We start from the raw sequence: 23,354 nt of genomic DNA, 5'->3' as shown, positions 1-23,354 counted from the left end.
GTAGGCTGCGCACCGTTCCGCAATGGCCTCCCTTGCTGCAGCAAATGCAGAGTTTTGCATCAACCTGTTCGGAGAGATGGATAACAGTCAAGGAAATGGAAATGTGTTCTTTTCTTCTCTGAGCATCTTCACTGCCCTGGCCCTGGTCCGTTTGGGTGCACGAGGTGACTGTGCTTCTCAGATTGATAAGGTCAGTCTCGGGTTGTGCCACTGCCCATGGTTCCGGCAATGAATCTTTTAGGGCAGATTGTTTTCTGCAAGAGCATATTCTACTGCAATGGTCCCATGTAAATGAGGCCATCTCAAGGAGGCGAAGGACACACACTGCTCCTAGCGCTTGGGTTTGAGATGAGAGACAACAGGAATTTTCTCAGAACTGTTGCTTTGATTCTTTACCTTGGTCAAGTGGTTCTCGAAGTGTGTTTCCTAGACCTGCTGCATCAGCATCACCTGGAGAACTTGTTAGTGTTTATTTATTTTTGAGGGAGAGAGAGACAGAGACAGAGCGCAAGCAGGGGAGGGGCAGAGAGAGAGGGAGACACAGAATCCAAAGCAGGCTTTAGGCTCTGAGCTGTCAGCACGGAGCCCGACGCGGGGCTCGAACTCACAAACCGCGAGATCATGACCTGAGCCGAAGTCGGACGCCTAACCGACTGAGCCACCCAGGTGCCCCCTGGAGAATTTGTTAGGAATGCAAATGCTTGGACCCCACCTGAGACCTAGTGAATCAGAGATTATGGGGATGGAGCCCAGCAATCTGTGGTTTCATAAACTCTGCAGGTGCACGCGAAGGCTTGGGAGCCAGTGCCTCAGTAGAAGTAGATAAGAAAGAAGCACAAGCAGAAGATGCCAGGGTCCCAACTTAAACATGAATGACCTGGGCACAAATGATGCAATAGTACATTCCAGGTAACAGCAGCCTACCTGAGTGGTTTTCACATTGTCACCAACAGCCGTAGAAAGCGCTTTTTACGTTACCCTTCGTACACTACCCCGAACCAGGCTGGACGGGGAAGTGAAACGATCATGGTTTCCCTCTCCTCTCGGGAGTCGTAGGAGCTCGATGGCAGGTGAGACAGCAGGTCCACGCTGCACGTGGAGGTCTTCGTCATCCCTTTCTGCCCCCTCGTTCCCCCCATTATTTTCGTTCATAAATTGGAGCTAGAGGAAGCTGGTCCGTGTTGTAACCTTTCACAACTAAGCACTTGTTAAAGAGTGTTTGTGCAGGTAATTTAGAATTAGTCATTAGAATATTATTAGAATAATTCATTTCTCTCTCCTGATAGCTCAGTGAATATTTGCTGCTAGGGAATAACCAGGATGGCCTCAGGATGCCATTTGTTTCCAAGAGCCGGAGTGAGTCCCAGCCAAGTACACTGAGCACCTTTAATGCGATGACAGCAGCTATAACTGCTGAGAACTTCGTCAGTGTCAGGCTCTGGGCTAAGCTCTACAGATATCTTATTTGCTGCTCGCAGTGACATCAGAGTAGGTGGTATTACCTTGATTTCGTGTGTTCCCGTGCCACCTTGACTAGCAAGTGGCAGAGCTATGATTCAAATTCAGGGTGACCTTCTAAATCAGGGTTTCAAAACCTTGGACATTTTGGGCCAGATAGTTCTTCATTGTGAGGGGCTTTTCCCCACTAGATACCATTCGGGTACCTCTTTCCAGTAGTGAGAAGCAAAAATGCCTCCAGATATTGCCAGATATCCCCCAGGAGGCAGAATCAAAAGAGTCGAGAACCATTCTCCCTAAAGCCACCGAACTGAAATGCAGCCCGAAGTACATTATTACAAAGCCTCAGTTTTTATGAAGTTAGTGCTTTGATAAATATATAGCCTTTGGCAGGGGGGGGGGAATGTAGCCACTAATAAAAATGTATTCATTCATTAGTATAAGTACATAATGCTTTAGAACCAAGGAAGGCAACTTGGTCTTGGAGTTAGAAAATTAGATCCAAATTCTGGTTTGGGAAAATTAGTTCATCTGTGTTAGCCTCAGTATCCTTACCTGTAAACTATAGGGTGGTGGGGGGGAGGGGGGACTTGTTGGTACCCACTTAAAAAATAGCTTAAAAGGTGTTTCTATTCCAAAGACGGGGAGACTTCACACCTATGATGAAACACCATGCCTTTAACACGACAGAAGACACAGTTACTTGTTATTGTATGATGTCAGGTTAGGAACTTTCTTGGGCTATTGCCTGATTCATTTCCTGAGGTCTCTTTGCGAGCCCCTCTCCTGCCCCCCTCCCAAGCTGCCTGGCGGGACCAGTCAACCCTTAGGAGGTGGGTCACAGTGAATTCAAAGAGCCTGTATTGCTGGGGTCTGCTCTTTTATAGTCACTGACGGGATCAGTGCCTTTCCTGAATTACTTTTTATAGCCCCTGCTCTTACAACCTCTTATAAGAAACAGGTAAGAGGACCCTCTCTCCCTCTCTGCCCTTCCCCTGCTCTCTCTCTCTGTCAAAATAAGTTTAAAAAAAAAAAAAAGAAGTATGTAACAGGAAAAAAATGACAACTGTAGGCACAAAACCATTCACATAACTCATTTGTACAAATATTTAGTCCTCTGCAGTATACCTCCTTGGAAATCGATTGTTTAGCTTCCCCCTCTCGCCCCCACAACCCTGGCCCAGTTAGTTTCTTGTCGCAGTGCCCAACACTTGATTCTGTGTGTCACATATGTATATTTGATCAGTTTAGTCTCTGTGGCATCCATCTATCTGTCTCTCTTAAGCATTGCCATGGACCAGTGGTCATTCTTATTTTTTATTTTTGATGCTCGGATGGTCACAGTTGGGCCAGGAGAAATCCCTTTAAACTTGTCCCTTTTTTTTGTTTTAAAATTTATTTTTATTTGAGAGACAGCGAGCGAGCAGGGGAGGGGCAGAGAGAGAGAGATAGAGAGAGAGAGAATCCCAAGCACGCTCCTCACTGTCAGCACAGAGCCCAACATGGGACTCAATCCTGGGAACTGTGAGATCATGACCCGAGCCAAAATCAAGAGTCAGACACTAAACCGACTGAGCCACCCAGGTGCCCCCTAAACTTGTCCTTTTTAAACAGTCCTTTCAGATGGCTCTAAATCTTTGCTACCCGACCCGGTGTTCTGGGCCTGTCCTGAATTTTCTTGGTTCAAGATAGGTCAGCTACTCTCAGCAAAGATGTGATTCCTTTACTGGATAACAGTACTGAAATCCAGAATCGGCATGAAATCTGCAATCAATTCAGTGGAGTTCAGGTGACATAGCAGGCTGATTCCCATTTAAGTGAAAAAGCAGAAAAGTACATTTATTTACAAGATCATGTGTTCAGGTTCATATTTTTTCATTTAGCTTTAATATTACTGTGCTTTTTAAATACAATGGTTTTTAAAATTTAGTTTTGTTTTCTTTGAGATGCCTACTTCCTCTCTTTTCTCTCACATAACATTTCATTGAAATAAAGTATGTCATAAATTTTTGTCTTAAATCATGTCTTTATATCACAGTGTTTTTTAAAAGTTAGGCAAATTTGAATTTTCTAAAACAATTGGGTTTTACCAAAAACATTTCAAAAATAATCACTGTAATATGTTACTTATTCTACCACTTCTGTGAGAAGACATAATAGTTTTATCATTTGGCAAGAATACACAGGTAGAAAGAAGTCCATTGGGATGCAGATAATTCATAGTCTTTTTTTTTTTTTTTGAAAAAAAATTTTTTTAATGTTTATTTATTTTTGAGAGACAGAGTGTGAGGTGAGGGAAGGGCAGAGAGAGAAGGAGACACAGAACCTGAAGCAGCCTTCAGGCTCTGAGCTGTCAACACAGAGCCCGACACGGGCCCGAACTCCCGAACTGCGAGATAAGGACCTGAGCTGAAGTCAGATGCTTATCTGACTGAGCCACCCAGGTGCCCCAGTCTTTTTTTTTTTTTTTACCCTCAATCCAAAGATCCTGAAATATCTTACATTGTGTAGATCCAGGATTTTCCTTGTTTGTCGTTATCTGAATATGTTACCAGTTATGAACAAGAAAAAGAAATTCTGATTTTCCTACATGGGTCAATCAGGGAATATGAGACCACAGGACTGCTAGCATTTTGGATTGTGTTATCTATGCCCTTTGATATTTTATTTCATATTTATTACATTTGACTATTTACTAGTGTCCCTGTTCATCTTTAGTCATGGTAATTTTATTGTTGAATGTACAATTTCTTAGAGTTTCTGAAAATGTAAAAACATGTATGTATCACCTCAATATTGTACCAGTCAGGTTTACTAAAAGCCAATTGGGAATATCAGAAGAGATGGCCAGATCATTATCAAAATAGATTAAAATTAGAAATGATCAAAGAATGATGTTAAATGTTTGTGCTTGTTAAAGCTTTATTCAAAAACTTAACAAGGATGACTTCTAGGGATTCAGACACCTTTTATAATATTGCTTGGGTTCCACAAAAGTTAGTTCAGGAAAGACGTTTGCATTTTTGAGTCCTGACCCTGTCCCACGATAGTTTATATTTCTGGTACATCCATATATTCCCAAATGCCCGTCTATCCAATGTCAAGGCAAAATGAGAAAGGAGGCTGATAGTTTTCACGCTCCACAATGGCACAGTCCTGGGGGATGGGGGACGGTGGGATGACCCCCTCGTTGCCAGGCATGGTGCCTTGATGCCTGCAAAGACCCCGCTAGTGAATTTTAAACTGACTACCAATTTGTGTATCGAACGTGCCTTGTTACCTGTGCCTTATCTCTCACTCCATCTCATATTAATTATTATTCCAGATTAAGAAGATGTAGAAATTGAGGTAGGCTCCAATTCTCCGTGACCTGTTGAGACTAACAGTGACACTCATAGCGTTCATACATTTTCATATATTTTACTGAGCTGTTCCATTTTCTCCTACCCAGTAAGATGGTGCTATTGATTAGGGTTCTGAAGCCTTGAAGTTGAAAGCCTGCATAGAGGCACGGATAGCAGCACTGACTTAATTAAATTCCCATGCGTAATTTCTAATGGACTTCACCCCTTCTCCCTCCCTCCACCTCCCACTAGGGATATTGTTCAAATGTAGCACATACGAGCCCTTCAGGAAAACCTACATCTTTCTTACAGAAAATCTTAGCTGTTTCTGTGTATCATCCACCCACGCCTGGGAGTCAGAACACATTCGGTTTGCTCCCGACAGTTGCATAAATGAGTATCATATGTGTAGAACACTTTATGAGAAGCTGTTTTGCATTTCAGATCCTGTGGACATCAGGGCCTGGGGAAATTCAGATAAAGTGCAACAGAACATTAAAGCTTGGGCAGAATAGCAATTATGAGAGCAATGGGATTATAAGAGCCACACGGGAAAAGCAAACACCTAAAATGATTTAATTCCAAATAACTGAAGAAGCTGAAATTACATCTCTCAAGTCCCAATTTCGCTTCACATTTAGGATTTCCTAGATGTTCAGTAACTACTTCTCCCTTTTCCATCTTGGTGCCTACGTAATTAGCCCTAATCTTGGCCGCCGCGTAGGTAAATAAAGTTTCCATTTTTTTTTAATGTCTATTTATTTTTGAGAGAGAGAGGGAGGGAGAAGGAGAGCATGAGCAGGGTAAGGGCAGAGAGAGAGAGGGAGACACAGAATCCGAAGCAGGCTTCAGACTTTGAGTTGAAGGCACAGAGCCGGACGCGGGGCTCAAAGTCGTGAACCACGAGATCGTGACCTGAGCCGAAGTCAGACAGTTAACCCACTGAGCCACCCAGGCGCCCCAAAGTTTTCTATTTGATTTCAGTTTTTTATGTGATTCGTTTTGATCCTTGTCTACGTTTAGTCAGTGAGTAATTGTAAGATTGTTCCACCAGAATGAGCAAACCAAAATAGTTATCAAACACATTTCATTTTGTAGCCATCAATTTATTAACTCTGCTGGCTGGTGGCACTTGCCCCGAGTAATCTGTGTTCTAACCATGTCAGTAGGGTGGCTGCACCTGTCCCTGCTGCCCGGTGTGCTAATAAGCACACACACAGATACAGCCATTAACAATGAAGTATCTTCCTTGCTTGGTTCTGTGGGGTCTCTTCTCGTTCATCAGGACCTGGTAACTGCTTTTCTCCTTTCCTGTCTGCAGATACTTCACTTCCACAGGGTCTCAGGATGGGGAAACTCTTCTAACACTCAGGTAAGGACAATACATTCTTCTAGGGAAGGGGAATGTGGGGCTAAAATTTGAGAAATTACTGTCTCGCCGATGTATTTAATTATGCTCACTGTCTCCTCAAAGCAAAAGAGTATGTCTCACTCGGATTGCCATATTGTGGTATCTCAGGAACAAGTTTTGATAATTTACTTGTTAATTGTTAATTTCCCAATATTTCACCATGTGTTGGCTGGATTTTGGCAAGACAGTATGGAACTAAATGTTTTGCTTTTATCCTTCGATATCCATGGCCAACTTAGAGAGGTAAAATGAATTATTTAGCACACATATGAGGCAGATTCATTATCTGCTGTTAAGAATTTTATTCTGAGGTTAATTATTTTAGTAAAACTTTTAATTAACTTTGATCACAGATACTATTCTGAGAAGGGCAAGAAATCGTAAATTTCTGTGGCATTGCTGCTTTTATGAGCATCATTCTTTTTCAGTTCTTTTATAGCACAATATACATGTTTTATTTCATGTGTAAATGAGAGTGTGGATATATTTGCCATCCCATAACACATTTTTTTATAAATCTTTTCAATAACAGCCAGGACTTCAGTCTCAACTGAAGAGAGTTCTCTCCGACATAAACACATCCCATAGGGACTATGAGCTCAGCATTGCCAATGGTCTTTTTGCAGAAAAAGTGTTTGACTTTCACAAGGTAAGTGCGGCCTCCCATGTCACAAGGTTATTTCCACTCTGGATCCTAGTCTTGTTCGATTCATCATCTGTAAAAGGGCTTGTTTGTGTCTTTCTACAGAGCCAGACAATGGTGATTTTTTTGTTTCTTATAGCTGCTAATCATGTTCCCAGATATCTTTGAAATATCATCACTGTGTTTCCAGAGTACAGATTTACGTCTTTAGCTGAGGGATCCCCACGTTCAGGGTCACCAGACTGAGAGGCTCCAAAACCAGAAGAGACAGTGCTCTCTGGCAGTGAGGCAGAGCTATAATCGGGTGGGAGGAGAAGGCAGCTCATTTAGGGTTGTCCGTGGGCAGCAGAAAAAGTCTACCCACTTTTCCTCTAAGCTCTGTGATCCTGGGATCGCTGTGCATCCCCAGAGCTGAGTTCACCTCCTCTGTTCTCAGCTGTGCCCCATGATCTCTCCTGCCAGCAGTAACTTTGCAGGGCGATCACTTACAAGAGCCCCTTGTGGGGGACGTAGGCAGGTAAGGACCCTGGCAGGGGGCAGATCGGGCTGGATAGAGGCAGGGATATGGTTCACTCGAGGTCAGCAGGTGAGTGGCTCATACTGCTCGTGAAGTCTGAGCATTTGCTGTGGCATCCCACTCACCCAAGGACCAGGGAGACCCACACTGTGTTCTCCGTGCCACTGTGCTCGATCCATGCGTTCGAGCCATCGCTGCTGTGACAACCGGAAGCTGGTTAGTAGATGCATTCAAGCAGATGCAGTGCCCATGATTTTCAGGGCGTGTGTGTTCTCCCTTTTAATTCTCCACTTGTCAGACAACCGTAAAGCTTTGCTTCCATGCCCTCTCCGGGCTAATCTCCACTTGTATCTTTGCCAGCATTCTGTGTTCCACCCAACCATCATTGTCTCCTCTGTCTGTCACCCACACGGATTCTTTGCCCCCTTCTGACGCCACTCCCAACCCTTTGGCAGCCTGCCAATTATGAGGCATGAAGCCACTTTGTTTTTTAATGTTTCCAAGAAGAATCCCACACAAGCTTTACAGGGGCCACCCTGTATGTTCAGATCCACATTTTGTGTCTCTTTTCCCACACACTGCCGAGTTCCTGAGGGACTGCCAACTCTGTTGAACAGGAAGTCGAGGTGTCTATCATGTTACTGTTCACAGCACACATCCGGGTTCCCGTATCCAGCACTTAGTGTGTGTGGGGAGCAGGGCACCCAGAAGCACTGTGAACGTGAGATCTGACCACGAACATGGAAAATAGAGACACTGCCGTCTTTTCCCTCCCAGACATTTACAAGTAGAGGTAGTTATTCTAAAGAGTCCTTTTTGGGGGTGCCTGGATGGCTTAGTTGGTTAAGTGTCCGGCTCTTGATTTCGGCTCAGGTCATGATCTCACGGTTCAGGAGACTGAGTCTCGAACTGGGCTCCTCGCAGAGTGTGGAGCCTGCTTAAGATTCTCTCTCTCTCCCTCTCTCTCTCTCTCCCTCTCTCTCTCTGACCTTCCCCTGCTTGTGTTCACGCTCTCTCTCAACAATAAAAAATAAAATAAAATGAGAACTTTTAAAAAGTTTCTCTATTTTGAGAGAGGGACAGAGCATGAGTAGGGGAGGGGCAGAGAGAGAGGGAGAGAGAGAATTCCAAGAAGGCTCGATGCTGTCAGCACAGAGCCCAATGCAGGGCTTGAACTCACAAACCATGCATGAGATGACCTGAGCCGACATCAAGAATCGGATGCTTAATCGACTGAGCCATCCAGGCGCCCCATAAAAACTAGTTTTGATTAAAGATGTAACTATTGTTAACTTTCAGTTGTCCGATCAGTACAAAGATAGATCATCTCCAATTTTTTTACATTTTGTTTTACAACAGTTTTTTTTTTTACTCATATCTGAATATGGATGAGTCTATGAGAACTGATGAGGATAATAATAACGTATAAATTGTCTTTACAAAAAGTAAGGTAGCATAGAAGACCTAACCACCATCTCTGATACTTTCTCCCTCCTCCCCAAATCCGTGCTAAATCTCTCTTGGTCAGACCTCTGAGGATGTCATTCCATTACTCCCCCAAGCTCTGCTATCATTTTGGGTAAGTTCAGTGTCCTGCGACACCCAGCTGTAGGTCACCTTCCCTCCTTATAGTCTCCTGACCCTCTCTCTCTACCATTACAGTAACAAATGCTCAAACCACACCCTGAAACTCATCAACGCCCAGAATGTTGCACTCCTGAAATCTACAACTTGAGTTTCCCCTTAGTGGCCACATCATCCCATACTTCTCAGTCTCTCATTATTTCATGCCCACTCTACCTGTTCCTCAACTTGCACTGACTGAGTTCTGCAATCTTTCCCTCTCTGCATCGGCTCTCAATGTATCAGCTCTCTCTTTCCCCCAACAGAACCCCACCTGTATCAACCCCATGACTTCTCTCCGCAGGTGCACCTCAGCTCCTACGTGACGCTTGTGCCACGCCTGGATATGTGGTCACCACCGCAACACCCTGGGCTCCCAGCCTAGCTAGGTGTTCTCAGTGCTGACCGACAGTCAGCTGTGTGCTCATGGTCATTTCTTTCTTCCATTCCTCACAACAGTTATTGAAATCTCTTCTGCTTCTCTCAATTTCCCAACAACCTCTTATTGCCACCATCAGTTTCAACTAGGTCTGTGCCAGGAGCTCCAGGTCTCTGATGCCTTAGATTTTTCTAGTTGGCCCTGGAGCAGGAGAAGGGCCCAGTGCTGTGGGAGCCCATGTGAGGACAGGAAGTCGTGGGATTTAGTGGAAAAAAGCACTTCAGTATACTTGCTGCCTCCCCTGGTCAGAGAATCACCACAGTAACAGGATTTCAAACACTGCCTTTGGGTGGGTGGATGTCTGGATCATGAGGGGTTGCCCGAGACCTCAGGGTGACACCCCTTTGCTCCTTAGAGCTGCCGCTCTGGGCTCCTGGAATGACCAGCCAGAGGGAAGGGATGGCTCTGCTCGCCCCCCCTCTCACCCCCACCACACCACTGCTCTCCACCTGGTCATGACCACAGACTGGGACTTGATCCTAAATCTTCCAATCGTTTGCCATGTACCCAAAAATAGTTTCCATCCCTGGCACAAGCACTTTCAACTTTCAAATGTCTTTTTCTTTAAGAGAAAATTAATTTAATACTGAAATGAAATATATGTTGTAATATACACAGGATGAATATTTTGTCCTAGATAGGCAATTTGATCTTAAAGTTAATGGAGGAATTTTCAAGAGACAAAGCAACAGTATGACTCTTTCTTAAAGATGAACACATTATGTACGTTCATGGAACAAACTGTATATGGAGAAAAAGGATTGGACATGAGTTGTCTTACGTTTTAGCTTCTCTTCTACAGGTAGAAGCACATCCACCTCAGAATAATGTGTTTTCATTTTTAAGCAATAAATTCCCATCTCCACTTGTCTTTTACTTGACAAAGACAATAGAGGCCATCGGGGGGATCCACATCTAACTCACACCCTGCCCCCTTTCCCCTTCCCTTCATTTTCAGAGGGGATACTTTGTTTAATGGATAATTCATCCATTTCTTTTTGCCTCTTCACCCCCAGTTGCTTGGTGACATGTTTCCAGCAGTATTTTTCTGGAATCTCTCTCACTCTACCGTCTTCTTCCTCATAGCATATAAATGTGCTCCAGGTACACATCTTCTAAATTTTTCTCTCCTTTTTTTTTTTTTTAAAGCTACCCCATGATTCTCTTCCCTTTTCTGTGCATCTCACTCTGTCAATCTAAGCTTGAAAAGTCAAGCTTCTCCAATCAAGCTTCTGTATAGGCAGAATCCGTTTTCCACCCTCTCTCACTGCTCTCTCTATTGCAATACACCTTCTACCTTCTACTTCTCCTGAAGCTTCTCTTACCAAGGTGACTAATGGCTTCCAGTGGACACCAGGCTGTGGGCTCTTGGCAAAGTTTTGATCTTATCTGCCTCCTTAGTGTTCACACTACTGTAGCAACCCCGAAAACTTTCCCCTTTCATGGTTTCTGTGGCATTGATTTCTCCTGTTTTTCTATCTTCTCCTTTATCTCCGTTTCCTTTGTTTATCTTTATTCGTCTACTCATCTCTGAAATAGGAGTGTTCTTTAGAGTTTTGCCCTCAGGCAACTTCCAATTTGAGTCTACTCGCTGCCTCAATTCAGGACCTTTCTATATCCCTCGGGATAAACTCTAAGGACATTTTAACAAGTTCCTCTATCTCCAATCCATTGTTTTTCCTAGGCTGATTTCAGAGTCACCTTTACAAAATGCACATTTAATTACATTACTCTCCTCTTCACATCCTTTCAATAACTCTCCCTAAAATAAAACGAAAGCTCCTTATCCAAGGAGACAAGACATGCTCTTCCTCTGTCCTGGCTTGTGCCTCCACCTGCCCCATTCACCATAGGCTTCAGGCATCAGAAACTCCTGCTGGGCTCCTGAGTGTGCAAAGATCCTCTTACTCCCCTGAGGGCACTGCTGCCTGGAGGGCTCACCTTTTCTGCTCTTCCTCCTCAACTTCACATCTTCCTTCCTTCCTTCCTTTCTTTCTTTCTTTCTTTCTTTCTTTCTTTCTTTCTTTCTTTCAGTTTTATTTATTTAAATAAGCTCTATACCCAATGTGGGGCTCAAGAGTCACATGCTCGTCTGACTAAGCCAGCCAGGCGCCCCAACTTCATTTCTTTCAAGTACAGGCAAGTCTAGGGGCTTGAGCTGTATCTTAAGTGCAGGAAGTAGCCCGGAAGCCTTCCTACTGCTTTCAGTATGAAGGGGGTGATGCAAGCAAGGGAGGCAAGCTAGGAGGCTGTTGACGTGTTTGTGATGAGAAAGCAGTGGTAAAGCCAAGGGAATGGGCTTTAGTCGTAGTCGCTGTTAGCCTCCCCTAATCCATTTCAGATAAACTTACATTCAAATAGCGTGCTTGCTGTGCAAATTCAGTTGCAGGCTTTCCAGCTCCCCTTCCAGCCATATTTTCATATTTCTAGCCATATTTCCCCATCTTTGAGTGAGGAGTGAGTCCTCGAGTAAGATGGTGGAAATAAAGAGACAAGTTCAAAAACAGATTTGTTATATGCTTAGTTAATGGTGTAAATACAAGAACTGTGTATTGCTTATAGACTTACTTATTACTGTAATTATTTATGTTTTTTAGAACTATATTGAGTGTGCTGAAAAATTATACAATGCCAAAGTGGAACGAGTTGACTTTACAAATGATGTAGAAGATACCAGATATAAAATTAATAAATGGATTGAAAATGAGACACATGGTGAGTGCAACCCTATTTTTCTAAAAGATTGTCAGTGATATGTGAATCCTGAGAATGGTCCACTTTAGAGCTGGAAGTCTTTTGTAAGATGTGAAAGGAAACAGTTCCTCCTAATCCAATGTAATGATTGCTGTTATTGAAAATTGCTCGTGCACTGTTGGTGGGAAGCAAATTGGTGCAGCCACTGTGGAAAACAGCATGGAGGTTCTTCAAAAAGTTAAAAACAGAATTATCAATATGACCCAGTAATTCCACTCCTGGGTATTTACCCAAAGAAAACAAAAACACTAATTTTAAAAGATATATGCACGCCTGTGGTTACTGCAGCATTATTAACAGTAGCCAAGTTATGGAAGCAGCCCATGTGCCCATCAGGAGATTAATAAAGAATATGTGGTATATGTATCTATATCTAGATAGAGAGATAAATAGATAGATAGATAGATAAGAGTATTACTAAGCTATAAAAAAGAATGAGATCTTACCATTTGCACCAATGTGGCTGGACCTAGTGGGTATTATGCTAACTGAAATAAGTGAGACAGAGAAAGACAAATATTATGATTTCACTCATATGTTGAATTTAAAAAACAAAACAAATAAAGAAAAAAGATACAAACAAACGACCAGACTTTTAAATACAGAGAACAAACTAATGGTTGCCAGAGGGGAGGCAGGTGTGAGTATGAAATAGGTGAAGGGAGTTAAGATACACTTATCTTGATGAGCACTGAGTAATGCGTAGACTTGTTGAATGATTATATTGTATACCTGAAAGGAATATAACACTGTATGTTAGTTATACTTCAATTAAAAAAAAAATAGAATGGCGGTTACCAAGGGCTGGGGGTTGGTGCTTAAAGGGGAGTTGTTCGGTGCATTTAGAGTTTCAGTTTTGTGAGATGAGTTCTGAATATGTGATATACAACAAAATGTTTACCATTAATGCCACTGACCTGTTAGATGATAAATTTTATGTTTTTTCACTCACATTAAAAAATGGGGAGCAAAGGGGCGCCTGGGTGGCGCAGTCGGTTAAGCGTCCGACTTCAGCCAGGTCACGATCTCACGGTCCGTGAGTTCGAGCCCCGCGTCAGGCTCTGGGCTGATGGCTCGGAGCCTGGAGCCTGTTTCCGATTCTGTGTCTCCCTCTCTCTCTGCCCCTCCCCCGTTCATGCTCTGTCTCTCTCTGTCTCAAAAATAAATAAAAAACGTTGAAAAAAAAAAATTTAAAAAAAATGGGGAGCAAAAATTCCTCACAATCCTAGCACCTCAACAAATCACTGGCTTCATTTTCCCATGTTCTATTCTACTTCTTGGCCTCATACATAAGGAATAAGTTGACCTAGGTATGTTCATAGTTTATGTTCACATCTGTGTCTAGATTTTCTTCTTCACATTCTATCTCTGACATTTTTACAGGCGACTTTGCAATTTTTCATAACCATTTAATTGCATAGACCAAGTATGAAATAAAGAATGTAAACATAACCCTTAATAATTTTTCTACTTCTTATATGGTGGAATGATAATATTTGAGACATACTGGTTAAATAAAATATATTATTAAATAAAAAAGAAAGAAAATTGCTTTAGTATTTGTCCACAATGTGGTTTTGAGTAATTTTAATAATGGGAATGCTTTATACTTTTCAGAAATCTTATCTATTATTACATTACCTCATTGGATTGAGAAAGAATCCTGTGAGACAAATACTGATTTTATTATGACCATTTCATAAATTAGTGACAAGCTGAATTAATATACTCAATTATCTTACACCTGGTTAGTGAACAAAGACTAAAAGTGGTTTATAGGATATTATTTTCAATGACCACAGCATTATATTTCATTCTAATGATTAATCCAATATCTTTCTGTTTTCTTCTTGGGTTGAAGAATGGCATTAAAATTATGACATCCTACTGTGAAATGTATTTTTATATGATTGCTTCTCTTACGAGATGCGTAGTTTATCTTTCACTTTAAAATTCTCTTCATTTATCAAAATAATATATGTGTCAAAGGTAGTATCTTCCCAAAAAAGTACATTGCTTAATTGGTTGGTAAGTGTCTTGCACAGCTAAAAACTGAATTCCCGCAAATGTTCTGGTTTAGTTCAAAACAAATAAGGAAATGTATTCACTGCTATTTTGCTAATCGGTTGATTCCAAACCGAGTCATTTCTTTACCAAAGGCTGACCTTGGTTTATACTCTGAAAAACACACATGTATTTGCTGAGTCTGGTTCTGTTTCAAAAATATGAGACATGACTTGCATTCTTCAATGCAAACATACTATAATTAGCCCTGGGAATAAGAGTGCGGTGTCTCAATTTGCTTTTTGTTCATTGGTCATTACCTCAGTAGAGGGTTACTTTGACCATTAGCCATCACATGTTTCAAATATACTACTCTCAAACCAAGAAAAAATATGCAATTGCTTTTTCTTTCTTTTAAGTTTATTTCTTTATTTTTTTTATTATTTTTTTTTAATTTATTTTTTTTTCAACATTTTTTTTTTTATTTATTTTTGGGACAGAGAGAGACAGAGCATGAACGGGGGAGGGGCAGAGAGAGAGGGAGACACAGAATCGGAAGCAGGCTCCAGGCTCTGAGCCATCAGCCCAGAGCCCGACGCGGGGCTCGAACTCACGGACCGCGAGATCGTGACCTGGCTGAAGTCGGACGCTTAACCGACTGCGCCACCCAGGCGCCCCTTATTTCTTTATTTTTGAGAGAGAGAGAGGGAGACAGAGGATCTGAAGTGTCTCTGTGCTGACAGCAGAGAGCCTGATGCGAGCTCAAACTCACGAACCATAAGACCATGACCTGAGCTGAAGTCAGAAGCTTAACTGACTGGGCCACCCAGGCGCCCCTGCAATTGCTTTTTCTAATAACTGAGTGGGACTCTATTTAGTGTTTAGTGTTTAAGGGTATCAGATTGCTAATACGTTTTTCCATCTGGACCAATGATTAATTTCTCTTCCTTTTTTATTCAAATCCGAAAATTATTCTCATTTTGGTAAGCATTGGTTCTTAATGCTGAATACTTCAGAATGCTGCCAACATTTCACCAAACTCACCCAAGTCTTGTTGCCCCTTGCCCATCCTCCGCACACTACCAGAGCACCCCTTTTGGAAGGTAAATCTGACCCATCATGACCTTGTCCTTTCTTATCTTCCAATGGATCCTCAGCAATCATTTTCCATTGCCTTCAGGATAATCCAAAATTACTGCCAGACATTCAAGACTCTTCATTAGTTGGCCCTTCCCTCTAACCTTTCCAACCCTCCTTTCCCTAATGCATCAGAATGTGCTAGGCTTTCCCCAAACACACCGTGCTTTTCCAGGCTTCCATGTCTTCGAATAAAGAGCTTCTGCTATACGCAATTTCTCTCCACCTCGCGCCTCACCCTCAGCTCAAGCAGAGGGCCGAGCCAGAGAGGGCAGCCCTTGTCTGTGCTCCCACAGCACACTGAGCACATGACTATGGTACCAGTGTGGGCAGCTCCCTGAACTGGACTGTGAGTCCAATGTTGGCAAAGACTATGTCTTTCATGGTTGTGATTCAAGCATCAAGAATAGGGTTGACGTCGAGCAAAAATCTTGTTATGTGGAATGAAGGAAGTAATTAGCCCTCTCAACAGAATGGAGTTAAGTTATATCTGGGATGCTGTGGCCTCATCCAGGTGGTAAAGGTAGTTTGGGCTTACCAGCAAGGAGGGGCTTCGGGAGTCCTCTTTCTGGGTTGGAATCCTGTTGCCGTAACTTCTTGTTGTGTGATGTAAAAATTACTTACTCTCTCTGTGCTCCAGCATCCTCAACAGGAAATGGAAACAATCATAGTGCCTACCCCACAGAGACTTTTGTGAGGATTAAACCAAATCTTGCACACAAAGTATTTAGAGAGTACTGGACAGAGTGATTGATTGCTCATAGGCTATGACAAATATCATTGTTATTATTCTAATTATGTCATAAGGAAGAATATCATGTTCATCTTGTCTTTTTAGAAAAATTACATTAAAACTTAACATTTTTTTCCTCCACTTATTTTTCAAAAGGCAAAATCAAGAACATCTTTCAAGAAGGTAGCATAAGTTCTTCCGCTGTCATGGTGCTGGTGAACGCTGTGTACTTCAAGGGCAAGTGGGAGTCGGCCTTCTCCAAGAACGAAACCCTAAACTGCCGTTTCAGATCTCCCAAGGTATGGAAATCTATTCAATTAAGATTCTTTTGCCAAGAGTATTCCCACACTTGATCTTAGCCAAAAGGCCGAGAAGCGATTGCCAATAGTATTCCTTTGCAGAAATTATGATATTTACATAGACAAAGGATGGACTCATCATTTCTTTGCTCCTTTCTTCCACTGCTCCCCAATGCTTTGTGGTGGATTGCTTATAAAACACACTTTCTATTCTCCTGATAATGCAGGTTATGGATCACAATTGGAGGTATCCCAGAAATTGACATTTCTTAAAATATATTCAAAATTGAGAAAGGTAATAAAGTACGAATTCATTTTTAAGATATTCTAGTTGGATGCCTGTAAGAAGAAAATGGGACAAAAGCGTGTCCTGTATTTTTCTTCCGATTCTAACTGTGGGTGGGGTGTACGGTTCTAGTCATTTAATACCGATGAGTTTTCCCGAGTCAAAGTGAGGGTGCATTTGTTTCCTTTTACAGAGGAAGAAGTTATGTTTAGTAACGTTATGCATTTCCAAGTGTCAGTCCTAATCAACTTTTGTAAAATATATATTCTTGTGTTTTTTGTTTGTTTTTTGTTTTTACCAATTTGTACACAATAATCTTAGAGTATAGTAGTAGCATCAAGGCTTTGGAGTCGGAAGTACTGTGTCGGGGTCCCTGCCTCGTGTCACAGAATCTGCGTTGTCCTAGGCAAGTCAGCTTAACCACCGTAGACCTTCCTACCCTCACAAATAAGGCGATTCCGCTAACTGACCTGTAAAGTTTCTTTCAATCATTCAGCCTTTTATGTTCATGCAGAGAAGACTAAACTTGATAAATATTGCTATGAATACTGAAGATATTTTCTTTCATTGGAGGTAAAATACAGACCAGTACTATCAAAATCACACAATTTTAGATGAGGTCTTATTAAAAAATCTGTAGCATTCATTTTAAATTATAATTCTATTTAATAATTATTCATTACTTATATAGACATTTTCAGGTAAAACACTAGGTGCAAGGCCATGTACCAAGTTCTAGGTATATTAAGTCACATCATCTCTACAATGATCCTATGCAGTAGAGACTATTTTTACCTGCATTATATGGATGAGGAAATGGAAGCACAGAGAGGTGCTAGCCCAAAGCTATACATCTGGGAGTTTTAAACCCAGGCAGTTAATCCCAAAGCTGGGAACCAATGCAATGCAATCACTATTGGCAACAGGTCAGGAAGAATCTACTGAATCGACTGGACAAAGGCTAAAGACTATTCTTATTTTATTGTGAAATAAGGTGGGCTTATAAAATGTTTTTTGTGACTTGACTTTCAGTGTCCTGGGAAAGCAATCACCATGATGCACCAAGAACGGAAGTTCAATTTGTCTGTCATTAGGGACCCGCCCATGCAGGTTGTTGAGCTCAAGTATCATGGCGGCATAAGCATGTACATAATGCTGCCCGAGAATGACCTGTCCCAAGTAAGTTACTACTGCCACTTTCACTACTGGGGACTTAGAAGATTTTTAAGATATTATTGATTGTGTTTTTATGCATCCACTTGATGATTTCAGGCTGTAAGAATCAGAGATTTGCCTGCTGATTCCTTTATTTGACAAATATTTAAGGAGTACCTACTCTGTGCCTGACACCATTATAGATAGATGCTGAGATTGACTTACTTCAGTTTAGCCTAAATTTTAGTTGAATAGCTATGAAATTGGCACCCTCTCAAAACTCAGCGTTGGAGGGAAAAGGGTATGAGTTTAGGTCTTTGCACTTGACCATCAAAACAGTCTTGCATGTGTTATTAGAACTTTGATAGACTGACCATTTTAGGCAGGAATGATACAGTGGGGTTTTGGGCCTTTGAGCATCAAAATGTACGGTCTCACCGAGTTTCTGTGTCTCTGCGAAAAGCGTAGGTTAGGGACTGCCCTGTGACTGATGTAGCCAGGGCAACAGACCAGCACAGTGCAAGGGACAAAAAGAGGCATCCCAGAGGCCCCACAAGGCCACATGGCATCACCATGTCTCAGATCCTGATTTGCTTCCAGTCCTTCTTTCTCGTTTCTTCCCTGTGAATTTGGCGTCCTAAACCTGTGACCTGAAATCCCAGAAGCCTGGATCTTTGGTTGCTCTCTGTACTTCCAATCAGAAGGAATAATAGACGCCATTCAGTGAGCACCTACTGTGTGCCGGGCCGTGTGCTCTGAGCCTCATTCATGTTGTCTTATTTGGTCCACACAGCAACCATGTGGGATAGGGAAAGGAGGCTCATGGGATTTGGTCAATTTGTCTGATAAATACCTATGTACAAATGTGTGTGTGTGTGTGTGTGTGCACATATATCAACTACCCTAAAAAGTTACATCTAAAGTTTAAAATATTTTTGTGTTTTGGTTTGTAAAATAATGAATGTTGCTTGTAAAATAACTGGGAAGTAAAAAGAATATGAAGAAATGCTCCTCCTACCCAGAGGCATTATTTTCCATTCCATCTTTTTCCTATGATTTAGAAACTTTGGACTTTAAAACTTGGGACATGTAATTTCTACAGGGACAAAACCACCCAATCATTATAATGATTTTCATTTAGCTTCATTTTAATTACCTTTTTGGACATGGACAGCAAGAAGAATGTCATAAAGTTGATATTATTAAATCTAAAGTTGACAATATAAAATATTGGTATTCCTATGAAATCAATAATTCACTCGATAATCTTTATCAACATTTTAGCACACATCAATTATTTTAACTTCAAATAATCTACAGTAATAGAGAAAGTAGCCCATATAAAACAAACAGTAGATACCTCGAAAGATAGATTTGTTCTTACACTTATTGTCTGAGTTTTTCTTTTCTGTCATGGATTTTCCTAATGATGTTTCAATCAGATTAATATAAATCCACTATATACCTACATTATCCTACATAATGGAATAATGAGGAAGTTGGCTTTACAGTGAGCCATCAAATGAGGAAAAAATTCTAAGTCAGAATGAGACGTTATTACTGACTAACCATGAACTGGATAATTTACACACATAAAATTTAAATTAGGCTAAATTTGATTATATAAGTTTAGGTTCTTGATAAGGATAGCTGTGAAAGGCTGTTTAGGATTCTAGTGAGCCTGAATTTGAGAACAAATGTCTATATATAAGATTTGTAATTAGTGTGCGTGTGACTAGTCTCTGATTAGTTCTCAGTATTCAGGAGTTGGTGAATTCCACTCATGAATCATCTGGGGCGACAGTGGTGCTAGAGAGAGAGCCGTGGGCTCCTAGCTGTGTAACCGAGGTGCCCACCTATGCAGTTCAGCACATTTCCTTACAATGTCTTGAACTTCAGTTGTCAAGTTGGGTAGGAGAGCGTGTTTGGATCCAAGCCGCCCAGATGGTGTAGGTGACGGTGCTGGAAGGTAGTGATCACCTAAACCCTCGAAGCTAGAGCTCTGGGCTCCTTGCCTTGGGCCACCTGGGGTCCATTGGTTCTTCCCGCAAGCTGTGCAAACATTACCATTTTCTATGTCTTTAGTGATGGGAAATGGTCGAGAAATGCTGACTTAAATGACCACTAACTTCCTTTCTCCCTCTGATGATCTCTGATACCCTAATTCCTTCACTTGCCCGTTGTTCCACTTTGGCTATATTTGTGGCTATATTTGTTTGTATGGGGGCAGAGAACAGAAATGCCTGGAAATACAAGTCACACCTTGTCACAGCAGAGCAAATTAAACAAGTGATTTAATAGAGTGCTTGAAGCTTGAACTGTTTGTGTTAATAGTTTCCCATTTTCAGACTCTCCAAAATCCATTCGCATACTTACATGCAAATATCTAGGAGAGGATAATTATGGAAAACTGTCTTTGTAGTTGATGATGTTTCATTTCTCTCTTAAGCATATTTTTTTTTTTTTGAGAGAGAGAGTGTGTGGGAGAGCAGGGGAGGGGCAGAGAGAGGGGGAGAGCACTAGCAGGAGAGAGGGGCAGAGGGAGAGAGAGAGAGAGAGAGACAATGAATATCAAGCAGGCTCCATGCTCAGTGCAGAGCCTGATGTCAGGCTCGATCCCACAACCCCGGGATCATGACCTGAGTCAAAATCAAGATTCCCATGCTCAGCCAGCTGGGCCACCCAGATGTGCCTTAAGCATATGATTCTAAATTGCCTTTTCAACATTCCTACAGATTGAAAACAAGCTGACCTTTCGGAATCTAATGCAGTGGACCGATCCGAGAAAAATGAGCTCTCAGCATGTCGAGGTGTTTCTCCCTCGGTTCAAGATAGAGAAGAATTATGAAATCAAGCATCATTTAAGAGCCCTGGGGCTGAAGGACATCTTTGATGAATCCAGAGCTGATCTCTCCGGTGTAGCTGCTGGAGGTCGTCTGTATGTGTCCAAAATGATGCACAAGTCATACATAGAGGTTGCTGAGGAGGGCACGGAGGCGGCCGCCGCCACAGGGAATAACATAGTAGAAAAGCAGCTCCCTGAGTCCAGGGTGTTCAGAGCTGATCACCCGTTCCTCTTTGTCATCAGGAAGGATGACATCATCTTGTTTAGCGGCAAAGTCTCTTGCCCTTGAAAATCCAGTTGGTTTCCATTACAGTAGTTCCCTGCAACATCAAGGAACCACCACAAGGGAATAGATTTGAGTGTGACGGAAGCACATGGTGTTTCCATTGCATTTGCTTCCTTCTAATATTGGTCGGGCAGATGATTTGGGTGTCTTGACCCTTCGCAGACACCTGGTGGCTTGTCCTGATCCCGCTTTAGCCTTTCTACTACCGTGTGCCTCGCCCATTTCTAAGTTCACTCTCTTTTTGCCCCCACTCATTCCCGCCATTCTCCCCTGGAGCCCCTTGCACCCAGAGCTGGGCCCCGTCTGGGAATTGTGGAGTTGCTCTGCTGGCAGTGACGATGCAGAAGCGGCCCTCGGATCTTGTCTGAAACTCTGTAGTTATCCCAGCTACTGGATATGGATATCCCAGCTACTCCGGTTTCATGGTTAACGAGCTCGGAAGGAAGCCCGGCTACTGAACCTGGGTGTGAGGGATAACCTTTCCTTGCCGACCTAAGAAGACAGTAGAGCTTACTTTCACACATCTGATTTGAAATCAGTGTCTAATTTAGATGCTAAAAACTATAGATTTGGGATTAGGGGACAACGAAAATATTTCGTCAATAACTTCAAGTTGATGTCTTTCGGTCTTCCTTGATACAGACTTTTTTTTTCCTTGATAGAGACTTAATATGTACATAGTTTTTCAAATATTAAATATCTTTTCACCACTGCCATTTGTTATTTACAGTAGATATCTCATGTGCTGTGTAGTTTACAAGTTTTTCCTCTTATTTATCAGAATAAATAAATACAACAGAGCTGGACAGTGTGATTGTTCTCCTCTAACCAATGGTGAGACTACCAGCACTTTCTTTATCTGGTAGGCCAAGCAAACAAGCAACGAGCGGAAAGAATGCTTTTTAAGTATAAATCTGATTTGGTTCAATGTTGCTAATTTATTACACATGAAAGTTACTTTTACAGACACATAGGCTGATAAGGTAATTTTAAATACTAAGATTTAAGTTCATTAGGAAAAGGATTTGCATATGTGAATATTTATAATAAGACATAAGTAACTTTACAAAACAGATCAAAAATAAGTTGAGAATGAGTAGACCAAGCTGAACTCATTTAGAATTTTATAAACAGGAACAGCCTATTGACTTATGTTTTTATCACAGAAGACTTTCACCTGAATAGAAACTAAATAAATCTGGATAGTCTATAGCATGGCATTGTGGTGCATAAAACTAGCCCTGGCAGCTATTTGATTTTCAACCATTATTTTGGAGTCCGTGAATACAGCACGAATGAGTTAATGTGACATGATTTGACAGATGTAGAAAAACCTCCGACCGAATAATCACTAACCTGCCACACCTGAAATAACTATTGTGTCTTTAAGAGATATTTATGGTGGGGGGTGGGGGGAGTGAAATTAACTGGTATGCATCGGTATCTTTTTTTTTCAGGAACTAATTTTTCTGATTAACCCCATTCCCACCTATTGCCATTCAAAAATGGCATACTTCTAGATTCTGCTCTTAGATGATAAAGATACAGGATGAGGGTACAGGAGCATGAGTGGTGACGGTAGCCATAATGTTCAGAAGCATGGACGCTCCTCTCTGCGGATAGCATTTTCTGTGGGACTCGCAGCTACTGAGGTTTGAAGCAAGCATCAGGAAGACTTTGGTCAGGTCTGTAAGGAGATAGTTTGGAAAAACTCGTAGAAGCTTGCCCTACAATTTTGGTTGGTTGGTCCTGCCCATATGGCCACCTCATGGTTAAGGACCCTAGCTCATGCAGAGAAGGTCTACCTTGTCTAGTCATGATCTAGGCTTAGTTTGGTGTTACTTTCACAAGTCTGTAACTGTTGTCAGTACACCCCTGGCTCAGTGACAGCAAAGGTAACAGCTGTTGAATTTTGTGTTAGCATTGAACTTCATGCTTCTTGAGGCAGGAGCCATGCCTGATTTGTTTCTATAACCAACACCTCTAGAACAATGCTTAATGTATAACAGGCACTCATTGTGTCTTTAAAATAAGTGTAGTTGTGAGTCCCAAGGGTGTGATTTGAGACGGAAATGAGACCTCAGGGACCACTTTGGTATAAGATCAAGTCATTGATCTTGTAATTGATTTCTTTTTATACAAAGACTACTTTTTATCTTTTAGGGTCATATTTTTTTTTCAGTCTGCTTATTTAACCATAAGTATTTCCAAATCTCTTCTTCACTTACTCAAAATTCTCTCTCTGTATGATCCCATCTAAACACGTGGCTTCCGTAATAGATGATGACACCTATCTCTATGTGTAACTTCATCCAAATTCACTACTGCCTCCTGAAATGTCCACCTGAATTTCCTAGAGTAAAACTAAACATGTCTCAGCTAAAACACATCACCATTCTCCACATGATCTTGGGGGCCCA

General features: G+C 41.7%; 1 protein-coding gene across 1 annotated transcript; it reads left to right on the top strand.

Annotated features, from left to right (window-relative positions):
* Nucleotides 1–4: 4 nt before the first annotated feature.
* On the top strand, nucleotides 5–21,735 carry SERPINB7 (serpin family B member 7). Its single transcript, XM_049619714.1, has 7 exons — nucleotides 5–190; nucleotides 6,124–6,174; nucleotides 6,746–6,862; nucleotides 12,033–12,150; nucleotides 16,220–16,362; nucleotides 17,681–17,827; nucleotides 20,539–21,735. Exons 1-7 carry the CDS (start codon nucleotides 23–25, stop codon nucleotides 20,935–20,937), a joined length of 1,143 nt encoding a protein of 380 aa, XP_049475671.1. The 5' UTR covers nucleotides 5–22; the 3' UTR covers nucleotides 20,938–21,735.
* The last annotated feature ends 1,619 nt before the right edge of the window (nucleotides 21,736–23,354 follow it).

Source organism: Panthera uncia (genome assembly GCF_023721935.1).
Source record: "Panthera uncia isolate 11264 chromosome D3 unlocalized genomic scaffold, Puncia_PCG_1.0 HiC_scaffold_8, whole genome shotgun sequence".
In the NCBI taxonomy this organism is placed as follows: Eukaryota; Metazoa; Chordata; class Mammalia; order Carnivora; family Felidae; genus Panthera; species Panthera uncia.
This window is presented reverse-complemented; position numbering and strand designations above follow the sequence as displayed.

Excerpts from the sequence above, each read along its gene's own strand:
- SERPINB7 (XM_049619714.1), top strand. The coding sequence starts at position 23 with ATGGCCTCCCTTGCTGCAGCAAATGCAGAGTTTTGCATCAACCTGTTC. Across the intron at positions 191-6,123 it reads GTGCTTCTCAGATTGATAAG|ATACTTCACTTCCACAGGGT; the intron begins GTCAGTCTCGGG and ends TCCTGTCTGCAG. Across the intron at positions 12,151-16,219 it reads GATTGAAAATGAGACACATG|GCAAAATCAAGAACATCTTT; the intron begins GTGAGTGCAACC and ends ATTTTTCAAAAG.